The 15,025-nt window shown below is 39.0% G+C and overlaps 1 protein-coding gene across 1 annotated transcript in view; it reads left to right on the top strand.

The window, feature by feature from the left end:
- ANLN (anillin, actin binding protein) overlaps positions 1-14,035 on the top strand; it is a gene marked incomplete at its 5' end in the record, with an annotated part of 21,950 nt that extends 7,915 nt beyond the window's left edge. Inside the window, 10 exons of the mRNA XM_010152653.1 lie at positions 888-1,014; positions 1,967-2,015; positions 2,095-2,151; positions 3,643-3,681; positions 4,033-4,054; positions 5,034-5,146; positions 9,547-9,633; positions 11,172-11,279; positions 13,289-13,461; positions 13,862-14,035. Coding sequence (XP_010150955.1) covers positions 888-1,014; positions 1,967-2,015; positions 2,095-2,151; positions 3,643-3,681; positions 4,033-4,054; positions 5,034-5,146; positions 9,547-9,633; positions 11,172-11,279; positions 13,289-13,461; positions 13,862-13,985 — 899 coding nt within the window. The remainder of the gene's footprint in view (positions 1-887; positions 1,015-1,966; positions 2,016-2,094; positions 2,152-3,642; positions 3,682-4,032; positions 4,055-5,033; positions 5,147-9,546; positions 9,634-11,171; positions 11,280-13,288; positions 13,462-13,861) is intronic.
- Between the last annotated feature and the right edge of the window lie 990 nt (positions 14,036-15,025).

Genomic DNA, 15,025 nt, shown 5'->3' with positions numbered 1-15,025 from the left:
GCCTTTCTAATGGTTCTGAAAATGTAACTTTAGTTTCTACCAGTAATTCTCAAAACCAAATTGGCTAAACAAACAACCATGAACTATTTATTGTCAAAACTTTATTCCAGAAGTGCAACATTTGCTATACGTTGTGCTGTGCACCAGAACTCTATTAATCATTTCATCTCTGAAGAGAACATCAAATATAGAGAGTAAAACTCGGTGCTTACTGGAATCTTCAACAGTTGTTCTGAAAGCTGTGACTTGTCCTATACAACAGAGAGCTCAGATTTTTTAGGGGTGTTTAATATCTTGGTTTTTTTTGTTTTAATGTGGTAGGATATTATGCAATGCTCTTCCTTTACTGTGCAGCAATCTGCTGCACAAACTCCAAATCCTATCCTGACACTATTGAGGGGTGCTCTTGTGGTCGTCCTTGGGGTGTGGTGTGTTTTTTTTTTTACTTATGTGAAGAGTTAAGGAAATGAGCTGCCTGATTAACCTGTTCCTTCATAGGACTGAAAGAAGCGTGAGATGGGCAGTAGCAAGAGCTGATGTATGGTAAAGCTGGCAGGCCTACAGAATTACAGAGTATAAGGAACTAAGATTAACTGCTGAATCTGACTAGAAGTTCATCCTCTCCCCTCTCACACACTGGGTAGTATAGTCTGGCCTGATATGCCCCGGGCAGTAATGCAGTAGCTGTGAATCTTGTGGAGACAGTCTTACTAGCAGACACAGTAGGAAAAAAAACCCTGGTTTTAAGAGTAAGTTTGTAAACACTTGGTTTCAGTCAAGATTTGCTTAAGTGGGGTGAAACAGATGTGTTTAATGGCAATGTGATACTTGACATTTTTAAATAATTGTAACACTGGCTAACAAATGTATCTGATATGTAATTACAGAAGCAGCAAACTACTACTATGTAATAATACTGAGATCTGGAGCAGAAAACATGGTTGCAACTCCATTAGCAAGTACTGCCAGCTGCCTGAATGGAGATGCTCTTGCTTTTACTACGACCTTTACTATGTAAGTATAAAGAAACTGTTTTGGCACCAGTTTCAACTCTGGAGCATGCATAAAAATTTTTTGAATCTTCATATAAGGGTGTCATATTCTGCACACAAATGTAGTGAAATCTCGTGGTGTGGGTATTTGCTGCCTCAAGAAATAGCTGAAATGCACTTCTCTCAAAAGAGCAACCTAGACTTATTCTACCATCTATCGGCTAATTTATCTTGCTGCTTCTACTTTTGTTCTCTTGTGGAACACCTGCAGCAACAGATGGATTGCTCTGCCTGAGGAGATGTGTTTTTTCTCTCTTGCAGCAACTAACATTTTATATAGCTATTTAGTTTTGGTATCTGGAAAGTACAGTACTCTTAAATTAAGCTTTAACTCTCATATGCTAGCTAGGAAGGTGTTGTAAGTTCAAATGGCTTTTTGTTAGCAAAAGTCTTCCAAAACAAATAGGAGAACTCCCTTTTTAAAGTCCAACCCAACTGGAATTTTCACTTAAAGGTATTTACCAAAAAAACCCAGTGTCTGTTTCTATAAATGTGTGCCAGCAGTGGACCGAAGGGTGCAATCTGAGTAGATGCACTCTATCTGCCCCTTGGCTTCCCTCACCTTGCACTCTTTGAGTTCTAGAAAGTGTCTTGAAATATTAATACTCTCACGTCTTGAAGAGCATCGCTGCTTGCCCTGACGGGTACTATTGCAGAGGTGAAAGGATCTCAAACAGCCCTGTTGGCCTGCAGAAGCAAACTACGACTTGCTAATAAGGGATTAGCTACTAGTCAGCACTATGGCTAAGCTTCTCTTGCCTAGAACCTAGCTGTTCCCCGGGCAGTTTTAAGGAGTGCAAGGGGATAACAAGGTAAAGAGTGTATTTAAAAAAAAAAAATCAACAAACCCCACAAACCACAGAATTCCTTTTTGCTTCAGTCTGTGTTTAACTTATTTTTTTTCTCCCTTTTAGGAATGATGTTTCAAGTGACTTTGAAATAAATGTAGAAGTTTACAGTTTGGTAGGTATCACTTCCTGTCAAGAGGATGTGTAAGGGAGAATGATGTTTTTTACCTTCTTAATATTATCCTGCCTTACAGGTGCAGAGAAAAGAAGTTACAAGCACTGATAAAAGGAAAAAGGCAAATAAGTCTAAGGTAAATGAAACCTGACAATCAGTATGTTGAAATACAACAGAAGGTACACTAGGAAGACTGCAGTGTTCAGGGAGAACCGACTAATAGTCTTAGACAATCTGTTGCTTGCTTTTACTCTTCTCGTTCTTTCTTGGAACATCTGCCATGACAGATGGGTTATGGAGGCCTGCAGCTATTAGTAGATTGGACCTGCAGCACTTAGTTGAGTCTGAAATATATGGGAGGGGAAGGAGATGATGTTTTCACTAGTTCTGCAAAATCCTATTCTTTGCAAACCCTTTTTATTAGGTGTGGTGCCTCGCATAGTGATTAGTGCCCTTATTCTCCGCTTAGCTTTAAGCTGCACCAGTCAATATACACTACCCTGCAGTTTGATTTGTCTTAAAGGTCCTATTGACCAACTGCAACGCTTTTCTTTCTTCCCAGTGTTAGGTAAAAGCACTAGGTGCTTATTTTTTTAAAGCAAATGTTTTAGTAACTCTCTGGACATTAACATTTCAACTTGGATAGGGTGCACATTTCAAGGGTTTGCTTTATGAAGGCTTTGTTACCCCAAACAAATCAGTGTTTGTCTGGAGGGTTGTGTGGTTGGTTTTTTTTGTGGGTGGTTTTGTGGTATGGTGTGTCTTTTATTTTAAATTCTTGTCATTCCAATAGTTGGACACATAGTATGTTAATTACTTTAGGTCTGATTTCCTTCTTTTCAAGATACCTGTCACTTAATAAAACTAAAATTTTAGTGTCTTTTCAAAGTAGTTGGGATGAGTATTTAAATCTTGTCTCTGGAAACTGAGATAGGAACTTTCTTTAATGTTTACTTCCATTTTGCACAGGGAAAGCATGCTTCCACCCATCCCCCAGTAAAACCAGTTTGAAGTCCAGGGTTTGTTTCTTTCCCATGCTGTAGTTTAGAGGGATCTTTACTTAAAACGGCATGTGTTTGTGGGGCTGCTGGTAAGTTGATGATGCGGGATTACAGGCTTGCTGATGGCATCCTGTATCTCCTTTTTGACAAGCAGCTTACACTTGTGTTCAAGATCCAAGAATAGATGAGTACATAATTCCAGTCCCTGTTTAATATACAGTCTCACTTGGAGATTTTCACCTGAAAATGCAGATAATGTATAACAGTAGGACATTGAACAACTCTGTACCTGTATTGTTAACGATTATCTTTAATAAGCAAATGTAACTTTGAAGCCCTGTTTCATGAAGGAAAAAGATCTACTGAGATTATTTCAAATACATACTGTCCATCCCATGCCAATGCATACTTTGTTTGCTACAGTAAGGAGTTCTTTTGATATGTAGCATTTCTTCCACTGATATATTACATTCAGTGAAAAAAACAAGGCTGACTTATTACAATAACTAGTATGCATTCAAAATTTATTTAGCTCTGCCTTCAGTAGTTTCACTGTCTAATTTTCACACTAATGTGACGGACAAATTCAGTAGCAAATACATTTATCTTCTTATCTTCTTTTGTAGGTTATTACTCCAAAGAGATTATTAACATCTATTACCTCTGTGAGTATGAATGTAGTATTGTAACAAGGTCTGGTTATGACCACTTCCAAAGGCCGTATTCTCATGCCCATAGTAGGCTTTTTGTCCCTTACTTTAAAGTCTCTAAACTGTCCAGCTTTTGCCAAACTCTTTAGCTGTCAGCTTAAGAAATAGATAACAGCTCTAACCGTGTAATGCTGGAAATAATGTAGTTACCACTCATTTTTAGACGTTCTTTTCGAGTTATTGGTGTCTGTTTTCTAAGTACTTCAGATTTGATTTTTTTTTTCCTAACCTAGCTTAGTCTTCTGTAGAAATTGTCAGAAATTACTTTTCCACTAAGATCTTACTTCTCTCTTTCTCTCTTTCTAGAAAAGCACCCTTCTTACTCCAGGTAAGTGAAATCTAAACATCTTATGCCATAATGAATAAGTACACTTGCTGTCTAAAGCTGCATACCAATACATAATGTGTAACAGATGACAAATGGGGAATAATGAACACAGAATGATGTCAGTTTGCCAGATCAGACACTGGCCCTGTGTTTATATCTGAGTTACCATTCTGGTTAACGGGAGGTGTTGTCTTCACAAAATCAAAATTAGTGTCTATCAGATGCCTGTGTGTTACATTCTTTTCATGAAATGGTGAACTCAAAGGAATTTTAAGATTTTAAACTAGAGTCTGATGTGATACAGAGCAAACTTAAGCAGTGTTTCAGAATCTGTTCATATTTTTCTTTTGTGTACTGTGCTTTTAACGTGCGCATATATATATCTGCCTCTTGGGGGAGAACAGCATCCGAGCATTTCCAACTACATAATCATGTGCTGTACACTTGCCTGACTACAGTACGTGATACTTGAGCTACCTTCAGTAGAAACTGCAGCAATAAGGACCTCACGAACTGACTGTGGAATGTCTACCATGATGCTGCAACTAGTCAGATTGCTTGTGCCTGAGCTACAGCGCTTGTTTCTATTAATATAAGCGCAAAGAGGAAGATGGGCATGCGTGTTGCGGAAGACTGAAGCGTGTCATTTGAAGAGGTTAAGAGATTTGAAAGTCAAGTTCCTACTGCAGGGCCTGTGGGCTTTGTAGTGGGCCCTAGCGTGCTCTCTGTCCCCCCCGAGAAGTCTCAAAATGCTTTGTCTTCATTTCAAAGCTTCTTTCTGAAAGAAAAGATCTACTGATGAGGAATAGTGTGCACAGAAATCCTGCCTGAATGTGCTGCTGGGCTGCTCTGTAAAGAGTGCTCCTACTGGAGTGCTGAGTAGGGCACGCATATAGGTGTACTAATAAAACCTTCTTAAGCCTTGCAGAGTCCTAATTGTGCTATGTTATGACTTGATTTTTAACTTTTTTCTCCACAGCCATGGCCAGTCCAGGTGGCCCTAATGCTGTACGCACTACTAACTTCATCCTTGTTGGATCCCACAAGCTATCGCTGTCTTCTGTAGGAAATGCCAAATTTGCACTGGACAAGGTAATTGAAATTACTGGTTACTAATCCAAAGGTAATTGCATGCTACTAGAAAAAACAAATATGGGCCTGGTTTTACTGTTTTCAGACAAAATCACCATCCTAGAAAAGAAACACAGGTTTATACATGTTATTTATATATAAACATGTAATTTATGTGTAGTTGTTACTTGTTTAACTTCATGACTGAAATGTAAGTCTGAGATGCAACAGAAAGATGTTGTTACAGAAGAGAGAGAACATCTGGTGTAGCTCAGTGCAAAGTATGGTTATGCAAAGATAATGAAGGCACTTGGTTACCGCTTTGGTTTTACTGACAAAAATTGATATGTGTGGTTGGCATCTCTGTGTGTGTTCTTCATGTTGTTTGTTGCTCTTGTTTGTTGCTCTTGTGTAGTGATAACTGCAAGGCTGAGACATTTAGTGTCTTTCAATGATAATGAAGTATGTGATGTTTTCTGTGTTTAATTGACTTAAAAATCACTGTTGGAATATAGTTAGGAGTATGAGTTTCCCTTCAGATTTCAATTAAATTTGTAGAAGCAAACTGTCTTAATATTTTTTGAGAGTTATTGAGTTTTTATATCATTAGTTCCTTGTTTAAGCAGATTGTTTATTGGTTCTTACCATCAGAAGCTAAAAATCATTCTCACATTCACTGTAATCTCTAACCTTGTAATATCTTATACCTAAAACCTATTTTAATATGTGTTGATACCAGCAGCTATCCTGAACTAATTTAGATGAATTCAAAAGTTACTACAGTTATGGTTAGAACTAAATTACAGCTTTATCTATCCAAACAGCAGTGTAGGAATAAATTTTTATTCTTGGCTAATTAAGTCTTATTGTGCTGACAGTAATATTGCAATTACAGCTTCTGATAAGAAATGAGATCACAAGAATTGCTTGTGTTTGCACACAAGATTAAAACCAAAATACTGCAATGAGCCCAGCTTGCTTTTTAGAAGTTTTACTTTTTGTGGATAGAAGCAGACTCTGTTGCTAGAAACAGTTTGCAGAACTTAACAGCTGAATCACGTCGCTGTTACTGCCTGTGCGAACGTCAGAAGTAGCAGCTTTGGTTCGTTCAGCATAAATGATCCTCTTAACCAGAACAATGTATAGAAACCTTATTGTGCTATGGCTTGGTTTCTGGAAATGCCTTGTTTTGGGAATCACCTTTTACGTTATATTCAGTAATCTGGGTTCGAACTATTTTATTTTACTGGTTAGGACAGGACACTGGACTGAACTGGTAAGCTGTAGCACAAACACGAGGTTCAAATAGAATTCCAGGAAAACCATCACTTGGTTAAATCCTTTCAGGTGCAAACTTGAACAGTTATGAATAGGAATTCCCCTTTTTGTCCAATAATTTAACAAAAAGCCTCTGTAAAGCTTTGATTTTTGATTTGGCCTGTGGCTGTACCAAACAGCTGCTTTTAAACTTGTTTCATACATTTCGTTTCATACATTTCTAATGTGAAACAAACTGCTGCCATGGTGGGGTTTTGAGTTGCATTCCTCCTTTTCATATGTACTGTTAAAATTCAGGACAGAAAGGGCCAAAATGCACAACTGTCTCCATTTTTAAAAAAACCCTTAACTTTTTACTAATCGCACTGAGCATGTTTCTTTTTTCCCTAGATGAATTTTGAAGGGGAGGAAAAAGAACTGTTGGGCTATATGTTCCAGGACAAGGTTGCTATGATCCTTTAGTTTACAACATAAAACAGGATAATGCTTCCTAGTGCATGTTGCTCACTTGTCTGTCCTTTTTCTGCTGTACGCATTTTAATTCTTCTAAGAAATGCTTAGAAATTTACTAACTGACCCTGAGATGTTAGGAGCCTTTAAGTCTCGCAGAATTCTACTCCCTGTCTCTTACAATAATAAACATGCTGCTAGAACTCAGTTATTTAGGCCACTTAGGATTTTTCCTTAACTAGCATGTGTCTTTTGTCTCCCTAGATTGCTAGCAGCGGGTTTTGCTCACTTCAAACACATTGATATGTCTCTTGAAGATTGCTAGTCAGGAAAGTGGAACCAACTTCTTGATGAACTGCACAGAACATAAAATCAGCTGCTCTGCTGATACAGGTTGAGGGAAGAATGACTGGTGGCCTAAATGTTGGTTTAAGTTAACTTGTTGCCACTGAAGAAAATTGCAGTTATCCAGGAACTAAATCTCTGGTTTCTTCAGACCTTTAGTTCTTTATGATCAATTTTTGCTTAAAAACCAAAGTTTTGAAAGTCCTAAACACATCAAAATGAGGTTCTTATTTTAACTGCACTTGTGTACAAATATTTTGCTTGGTGGTAACGTTTTTGGCTTTAGAAATTACGTAAATTGGTATGCCCAAAAGAAAGAATTGGTCTTAATATCTGAAAATAGGTTTATCAATATTTAATTTGCATCCCTCAGAAGAAAGCGTTTTAGATAATTTTGAGAGAAAACATACATCAAGATAAGCAGGTGATAATTTTAGTACCTATCATCTGTTATTTGTAATCAACAGTCTCCTAAGAAACCATTTTTTTTCAGATTCTCAAGATTTATCTTGAGTATCTTCACAGATAATCGTCTACGACAGTAAGCCCATTTCTTATGTTCGATATCTGAATGACCTCACCAGAATGCAAGCTAGCCTAGTCATGGGCCTCAGTGTTTATTTCCTTCATCTCTCTGGATGTTCAGCAAATGGCTTGCCTTCCACCACCTCCGCCCCACACACCTTTGAAAGGGACACACTGTTCACTACAATAAACTGTATTCTCCTGAAGTGTACTGGCGGGTGTTTTGAAACCCGCTTTGGTAATGAGTAATGGTGGCATAGAATCCGCATGCCTGACGTGGTCAGTTTGTTATACAGCCTTTTTGCTTTACTGTCACACAGATCTTCACTGATAAACTCAGTCCACAGAGTAGATTATTCTGCCCTGGCATATATTAGGAAGGAATGCAAACCCCCACAAACTTTAAGTGGAGAATTGGCCAAACTTCCTTGAGGCCCTCATTCAGAAATGGATTTTACTGTGTCTGGGGAGGACATAAGCCAATGTTCATGGTGTAGCATGTAGGGTTATAGTTCTCTTTTGATAAAAATACAGCACTGATGCAACTTATTTCTATTATGTGCAAACATTTTACTGTTTTTGCTTCTCAAATGGTCATGCACGGTCCTGCCTGGTGCTCAGAACTTTGCTGTGCTATACTGCAGGGATAAGTACGTGTGAGGCATGCATGCTTAGTTGAGTAGATCCAACACAGGTGATCAAATAATTTTTATATGTTTATTGTGTCTGGGAGGAGGGTGCAGTATGCCAACAATTCCAAGGTGATCAACTTCTCACCATAACATCTATTGCGGTATTCTTTAGGGTTCACTGAGGCTCATAGATGTACACTTTCAACTACTGTGGGTTGCTCTTGCTCATCTTAACTACTACCAAAATCTAATTGTTTGATTGACGTTGATTTTGTGGCTTCAAAAGCTATTTCATGCCTATTCCCTGGAAAATGCTTCTTTCTGATTTCCCCCCCTCCCCCCCAAGATTCTTACAGTATTGCTTATTGAGATCAGCAACAAAATATTGTCTGTAGAATGCTGTGCAGATCATAATTTCCTTGTTGAAATTATCAATTTGTGTCAGCTTCCCTGTGGGGGGAAAAAAAGAAGGGATGCCATGTCTTAACAGTAGTGGTGGGAGCACTCAGTGTAGTGGGATGCTGTGTGTGGAGGTACTGGGGGAGGTCTAAAGCCATTCCTTGTTGTGTGCTCCTCTTCAACACTCTTGCATATTGACCAACCCTTTATCCAACCTCCGGTACAGGAGTTAAGCTGCTTTCATTAAGCAGAAGATAGCTCTTGGAACCCCTGTTGTTAGAAATGACTTAACACAGATCTTCAACACCTTGAGTGCCAGCCGAGAACAACTGCTTTCACTTCCTTTTTTCTCTTCTAGGTTGTTTTTTAATACAAATATTTATCTGAGTAGGCACTACTACATCAGTATCTGCCAAAAATGCTTATGGCATCCAAGTACCAATACTATTTAAGCCCACTTTGATATTTTCCAATTGGTTTAATGTCAAACTGAGGCAGAAGCTTGCAGGATGTGGACTGGTGCCTTCATTCTTAACCATGAGTGGTGTGCCTGTTTTTCTAGATAGAAGCATATGTCCTGAGCAAACTAATAAGCAAATAAGTCTTGAAAAGCTTCTAAATTAACTTGAAACAAAGTGATTTATTACTGTCTTGCTTGAGACTGACCGCTTCTTTCTGGCTGAAAATCCTAAGAACAAGACTGTGCTAACAACCTGGTGCAGGTGTCTTGCTTGAACTGATAGAGCGGAGAGGTGTCAAAATTAAATGACTAATTGTTTCACTTTTTTGCAGGTTCCTTTTTTGTCTCCTTTGGAAGGTCATATATATCTAAAGTTAAAATGCCAAGTGGACTCTTCTGTGGAGGAGAAAGGGTTCTTGGTAAGGTATTCACTTAAAATTCCTTCCTTCGAAGTTACAGGTCCTACTAAATGTAGTCACTTTTTCTAACTTCGCATACTATTTGTAGTGATTGTGAAGCTTAAAACCTGCTTGATTTCCCCCTCACACCTCATCCTGAACCAGATGTCAAAACTTCCTTGTTTTATCTTCTAAATACACCTAAAATAAAGCTACCTTTTAGGAGCTGTATATCCATCTTCTAAGCACTGTTTGTTTGTTATTCTGAACTTCAGTTACCCTTCTCTTGCTATAATCTGTCATGCGAGATGAGATTCTAATTTCTGTGCCAGAAACTTCTACAGGACATCTTGGGATTTTTTTATTTTTTGGCCTAGTAAAACCAAATTCTCCCTAGCAAAAGATATTTATTCCCCACTGTTCTCAAATTCTGACTTACGAGGAAGCAACAGTAGTTTTTTGGGAAACATCTTGAGTGGTTCTCTCTAAAACTTAAAAAACGTAGCTGACATTTGGCTCGAATAAAGGGAGCCGTTGATATTACATCCAGCAGGTGGCAGTGAATATGCTGGGAAAAGGCTCAGCAGACATTGTTTGCTGTTAGTTTGGTGTCTCCAGAAATCAGAACTTCTTTAGATTCTCTTCAAGCACTTCTTTGTCTCCTTTCTCATTTCTTAGCTGAACAGACTTAATTAGATGCAAACTTTTCACATGCCTAATGATATTTGCTATCCCATGTTTTTGTGCACTAATTAAAGAAATTGCTTGTTTACTTCTGTGCAATATGTAAAACCTGACAAATGGTGTACATACTTATTAAATGTTTTCAGAGTAAAGGTTTGCAAGCTCCCATCACCATTAAAAATTACATTCTGATTTCTGAAGAGTGGAAAACACAACCTGAAAATTAATGGGAAAAAATTCTGTACCAATTCAAGTGGGATCAGGGATAGAAGGCAGATCCCAGACTTCCCATTTCAGTACTAAGTAAATGGGGCTTGAAATTGGCATAATCTTGCTTCCCATAAAAGAACTGCAAACACAAACACTTAAAAATCAATTTCTAATTTCCTTTAAACTGACTGGACTCCAGAGTGTGTCCTGCAGAAGAGCCGAACTTTTTTTTTTTAACCCTGAATTGTAAGTCAAAGATCACTTGGATATCTAATCATAATAAATGATGTTATACTGATGCCTGGTTTGTGAACCATTCATCCTGTATCTGCTCTAAGTAACCCTCTTATCTTAAAGTGATGGGAATGCTGACCACTGTCAACATAAAAATCTGGTCATTTGAAATAGCAGTGATAGGTGCATTTTGAGCAAAAGGCTGCAGACTTGAGACTGATAGAGTAAGTGCATTTTCTGTGCTCTCTGGAAAAAAAAATTACACTGCTCTATTAGATGTCTCTCCCAGTATACGTTTTTTCCTTCTCTTTACTGCTACGAAGGGTTGTACTTACAGAACCATTCTGTAAGCAGAAAATAAAATAGTTGAGTACAGACCAAGCTCAAGGTGTAACATTACCCCATTTTTAAATGTATATTTTTTTTTTCAGACTATGTTTGAAGACGTGAGTGGGTTTGGAGCATGGCATAGGCGCTGGTGCGTGCTTTCTGGAAACTGCATATCGTACTGGACGTACCCAGATGATGAAAAAAGAAAGGTAATGCTGTTCTGTAGTACCCTACACCACTAGCTGTTTATTTCGAATGACAGCCTTAAGGCAGGGGAGTATATTCAAAGCATGAGTTACAAGCTCCTAAAGTCATCTTTGGGAATAGAGGGGACTTGTCTTTATAAATCTGACCTAAATCAGGGGCAGACTTAGAAACCAACCACTTTTTTCTGGTGGGAAAAGGGAAAAATGAATGTGGGAAGGGGAAAAAGATCCATATTTAATTTCCTCTTTAGTCTTAAGGCCTTCCATTGTGCTTGTCAAATGACTGATTGGAACTGATCAGACTTGCACAGCTTGAGCAGACTGTATCTAGTTGCCTTAAGTTTTAGACAAAAGAACGACTTCAACACCTAATATGGTAAACGATTACCAGGCCATTCTTCTCTATTGCAAAAGCATAGCTGTACTTATGGACTATCTTAGTGCAAGTCATTATTTTCTTGCAGCTCCATATTATTGCTGAAGCTGGTGCTTTTTAAATGGTTCTCACGGAAACCAAGTTATTGTCTGGCTAATGAGACAAACCAGAGGTTCATCTGTCACCAAGGTGAACCTTCTTGTCTTAGCCTGTTCTTGCGTGTGTAGTGACATATTTGCAGGTCCTTTTGGAGTCTGCCTTCAAGAGGCTCTTTCTGACTCACTTAATCAATTTACCATAAAACACTTGCTTGTTTGTTGGCAGAACACTTTCTTCCCCAAACTCTGTGGCAAACTCTGGTCCTTTTGGGTCTTCTATGCCAATCCAGATGCCTGAGTTTAGCTTCTTCCCTGCTAACAGAGGAAGACCATATGCTGATAGTTGACATTGCCAAAATTTATCAATGCACTTTCTTTCCCTGCCAGGAGAGAGGGGAAAAATCTCTGCCTACTCTAATAGAAGATAGGCAAAAAAATTAAGTGAGAAAAAGGTTCCTATTCTGCTTTTATCTGCAAGAAAGAAGCTTTGGTTTGTTTACCAGATTCTTGTCTTGAGAATCTTCTAGACTTGTTTTGCTCATTCTGAAGAAGGATCAGCTACATGCTCTTGATATACTGTCACCTACAGCAGTGTTAAACTCTGTCCTTATTAAATGCTTTCCCATACCTGTACTACATCTATCTCTGCATGGTTATGCCAGGATTGGGCAATGATTGCTTTAAACTGTGGGTTTATTTTTTTAAAGAAACTTCCTGTGGCTGTATATGTGTATCACCAACATGCAACCGGTTTCTTAATGTTCTTGAAATGGAACTACCCTTTTTCCTGTAACTTAGGCTATTTTAACTACCTATGGAACAGTATAGTGAACATGCCCAGTAAATAGCAAGCTCTCCTCCAAGCCAAGAGCAGCCTGTGGTGTTTCCCTGATGAGGTACTCTGAGGTGTGAAGAATCAGAGCCAAGGTCTCTCACAAACTTTAGGCATGCAGCTGAGCGTCTGTCTGTAAGTCAGCGGGAAGAGATCACAGCCTCAAAATTTGGAATGCCCTTAGAATGGGTCTAGCCATGGACTACAGAGGGAGCTAAAGCAGCTGGACTCGGCACTTCAGTGCCTCAGTTGCATGTTTGAAGATGGATCCATATGCTTATAGGTTTTGACAGGAATGATGCAAGCATCCCTAAAGCACTCGTTTGCTGTAGGCTCTGACAGGCTTCACTCTATCAGTTTAGATTTCATTATGAAATTCTTCTGAATTTGAGAGTTAAAAAGCCTTTTTTAAGGAAAAAAAAAAAAGGAAAGGGGTGAATATGTCCTTCTAGAGCCTAATCCTTTGGTAAGGGATGGATTTGTTGGCTCTATCGTACGTGGCTGCGCAGGGCATGTTCCATTGTCTGTATTATCTTGCTTCAGCTATGGCTCTTGCACACAAAACGTGTAATCCCCCTTCTTGTATGCAGTAATTGATTTGGGCTGGGGGGCCAGCCACTGAACGTGGCCAACATCGTCAAAGCGTATGATGTTCAGAATTACTCAACTGCTGTGTCCTTGACTGATGAACTGCCTTCGCTTTCAGCATCCTTTGGGCCGGATAAACTTGGCTAACTGCGCTAATCATCAGATTGAACCTGCCAACAGGGAGTTCTGTGCCCGTCCCCACACGTTTGAGCTAATAACCGTCCGTCCTCAGAGGGAAGATGACAGAGAGACTCTTGTCAGTCAGTGCAGAGACACGCTCTGCGTTACGAAGTGAGTGGATAAAACGCCGACGGCTGTGGGAGGTTGTGGGCTCCCTGTGGGAGGGGTGTTTTGCCTCACGGGGTAGTCTTAGTAGCACAGGAGCGTTACAACTTGGACTTGCCTGTGCAGAGCTCACTTAAACGCTAAGACTTTGGGGTGACATTGGAGCTGTTCTGATAACTTTTAGTCCTGATTTGCCTTGCTGTCCCACTTCAGTCTTCTGGAAAATTTGAGTTCTTTGTTCTCAGAAGTGGAAATGCTGGGTAGCTTGGTAGCAGGGTTGTGGAATATTTGATTTTGTTTTTCCTATTATTCAGGCTTTTGGGGATGATCAGTTTGACATTTTTCACGGTAACTAAGTAGAGTTGGAGAAAGACTTATCTAATCCGTTGAGTCCTCTGTTTTTCAGGAACTGGCTCTCTGCTGATACTAAAGAAGAGCGCAACCTTTGGATGCAAAAGCTCAACCAAGTTCTTGTTGACCTTCGCATGTGGCAGCCTGATGCCTGCTACAAACCTATCGGAAAGCTTTAAACGCTGGAAGGGAAATAGGAAGAAAATACGTGCAAAACCCCGCATGAACTGTACAAAAAAAAACTTAAGTGAGAATGTGGGAAGTTCTCTGGGTCACTTATGCTTTAAACTTGAGAGAGTATGTAATGTTATACAGGATTGTGTTATGCAGTATTTTTATTTCATTTCAAGAATTTTAAAACTTTCTTTTTACTTCCTAGCTTTTGAGTATGGTAGGAAGCAATTAGCTGTTTCTAAATGTGCTCAATATTTATGTAACTCTTCTTTGTAAGTCTCTTAGCTAAGTAAATTCTCTTCTTTAAAAAACTAAATTATTGCAGGAAATCACACTTGAGGACAGGAGGAGGGGGGCAGGCTAGTGCGAAACCCAAGCTTACGAGAGAACTCTGCTCCATGAAAGAAACAAGAGCTGGGAGTTCTCTGACAAGGATGGCGCTGAAGGTCAGGATTTAATATTGGAGGGGTTGTTGGGGTTTTTTGTAATGATCAGGTGGAGAAGTTAATAGTAAATTTAATTCTACAACATGCAATAGAGGTATATTTTGCTTGCACAGTGTCTTTGTAGTCGGAACAAGACACGCACAATGTATTTGTACTTCTTTTGCAGTTTCTCATGAGCTGGTATGGATAGGTGCATGGCATGTGTACTGTGTGGTTTACAGGTGTGGAATTATGTATGCAGTATCTTGCACTTCAATAGAAATGAAAGGTCTTGAATAGTTTTGTTAGGACTACTATTTTAAAACCAGAAAAAAATTAGTTTTAGGTTAGTAGACATCTGTATTTCCTGGGACTCATAGTTTATAGAAGCTAGAATTCTCCATTTGAGAACCAAGAACAGGTTGTAAAAGTGCCTTTTTTTTTTTTATAAGACACTACAGAGCTGCTATGCACCAACTAATACACCGCTGGCCAATAGTACAAGTCTTCCTCTCCCCCCTCATAGACACTTCCGTAAATGCAGATAAAAGCAGTATTCCAGGCCCACCATTACAATGGCAAAGCTGCTCAGTTAAAACTTGCAATTTCCACAGTTTTCA

This window comes from Eurypyga helias, unplaced genomic scaffold (genome assembly GCF_000690775.1).
Source record: "Eurypyga helias isolate BGI_N326 unplaced genomic scaffold, ASM69077v1 scaffold11355, whole genome shotgun sequence".
NCBI classification, from domain to species: domain Eukaryota; kingdom Metazoa; phylum Chordata; class Aves; order Eurypygiformes; family Eurypygidae; genus Eurypyga; species Eurypyga helias.
The sequence above is the reverse complement of the archived record's forward strand: the minus strand, read 5'-3'. Positions and strand labels throughout refer to the sequence as shown.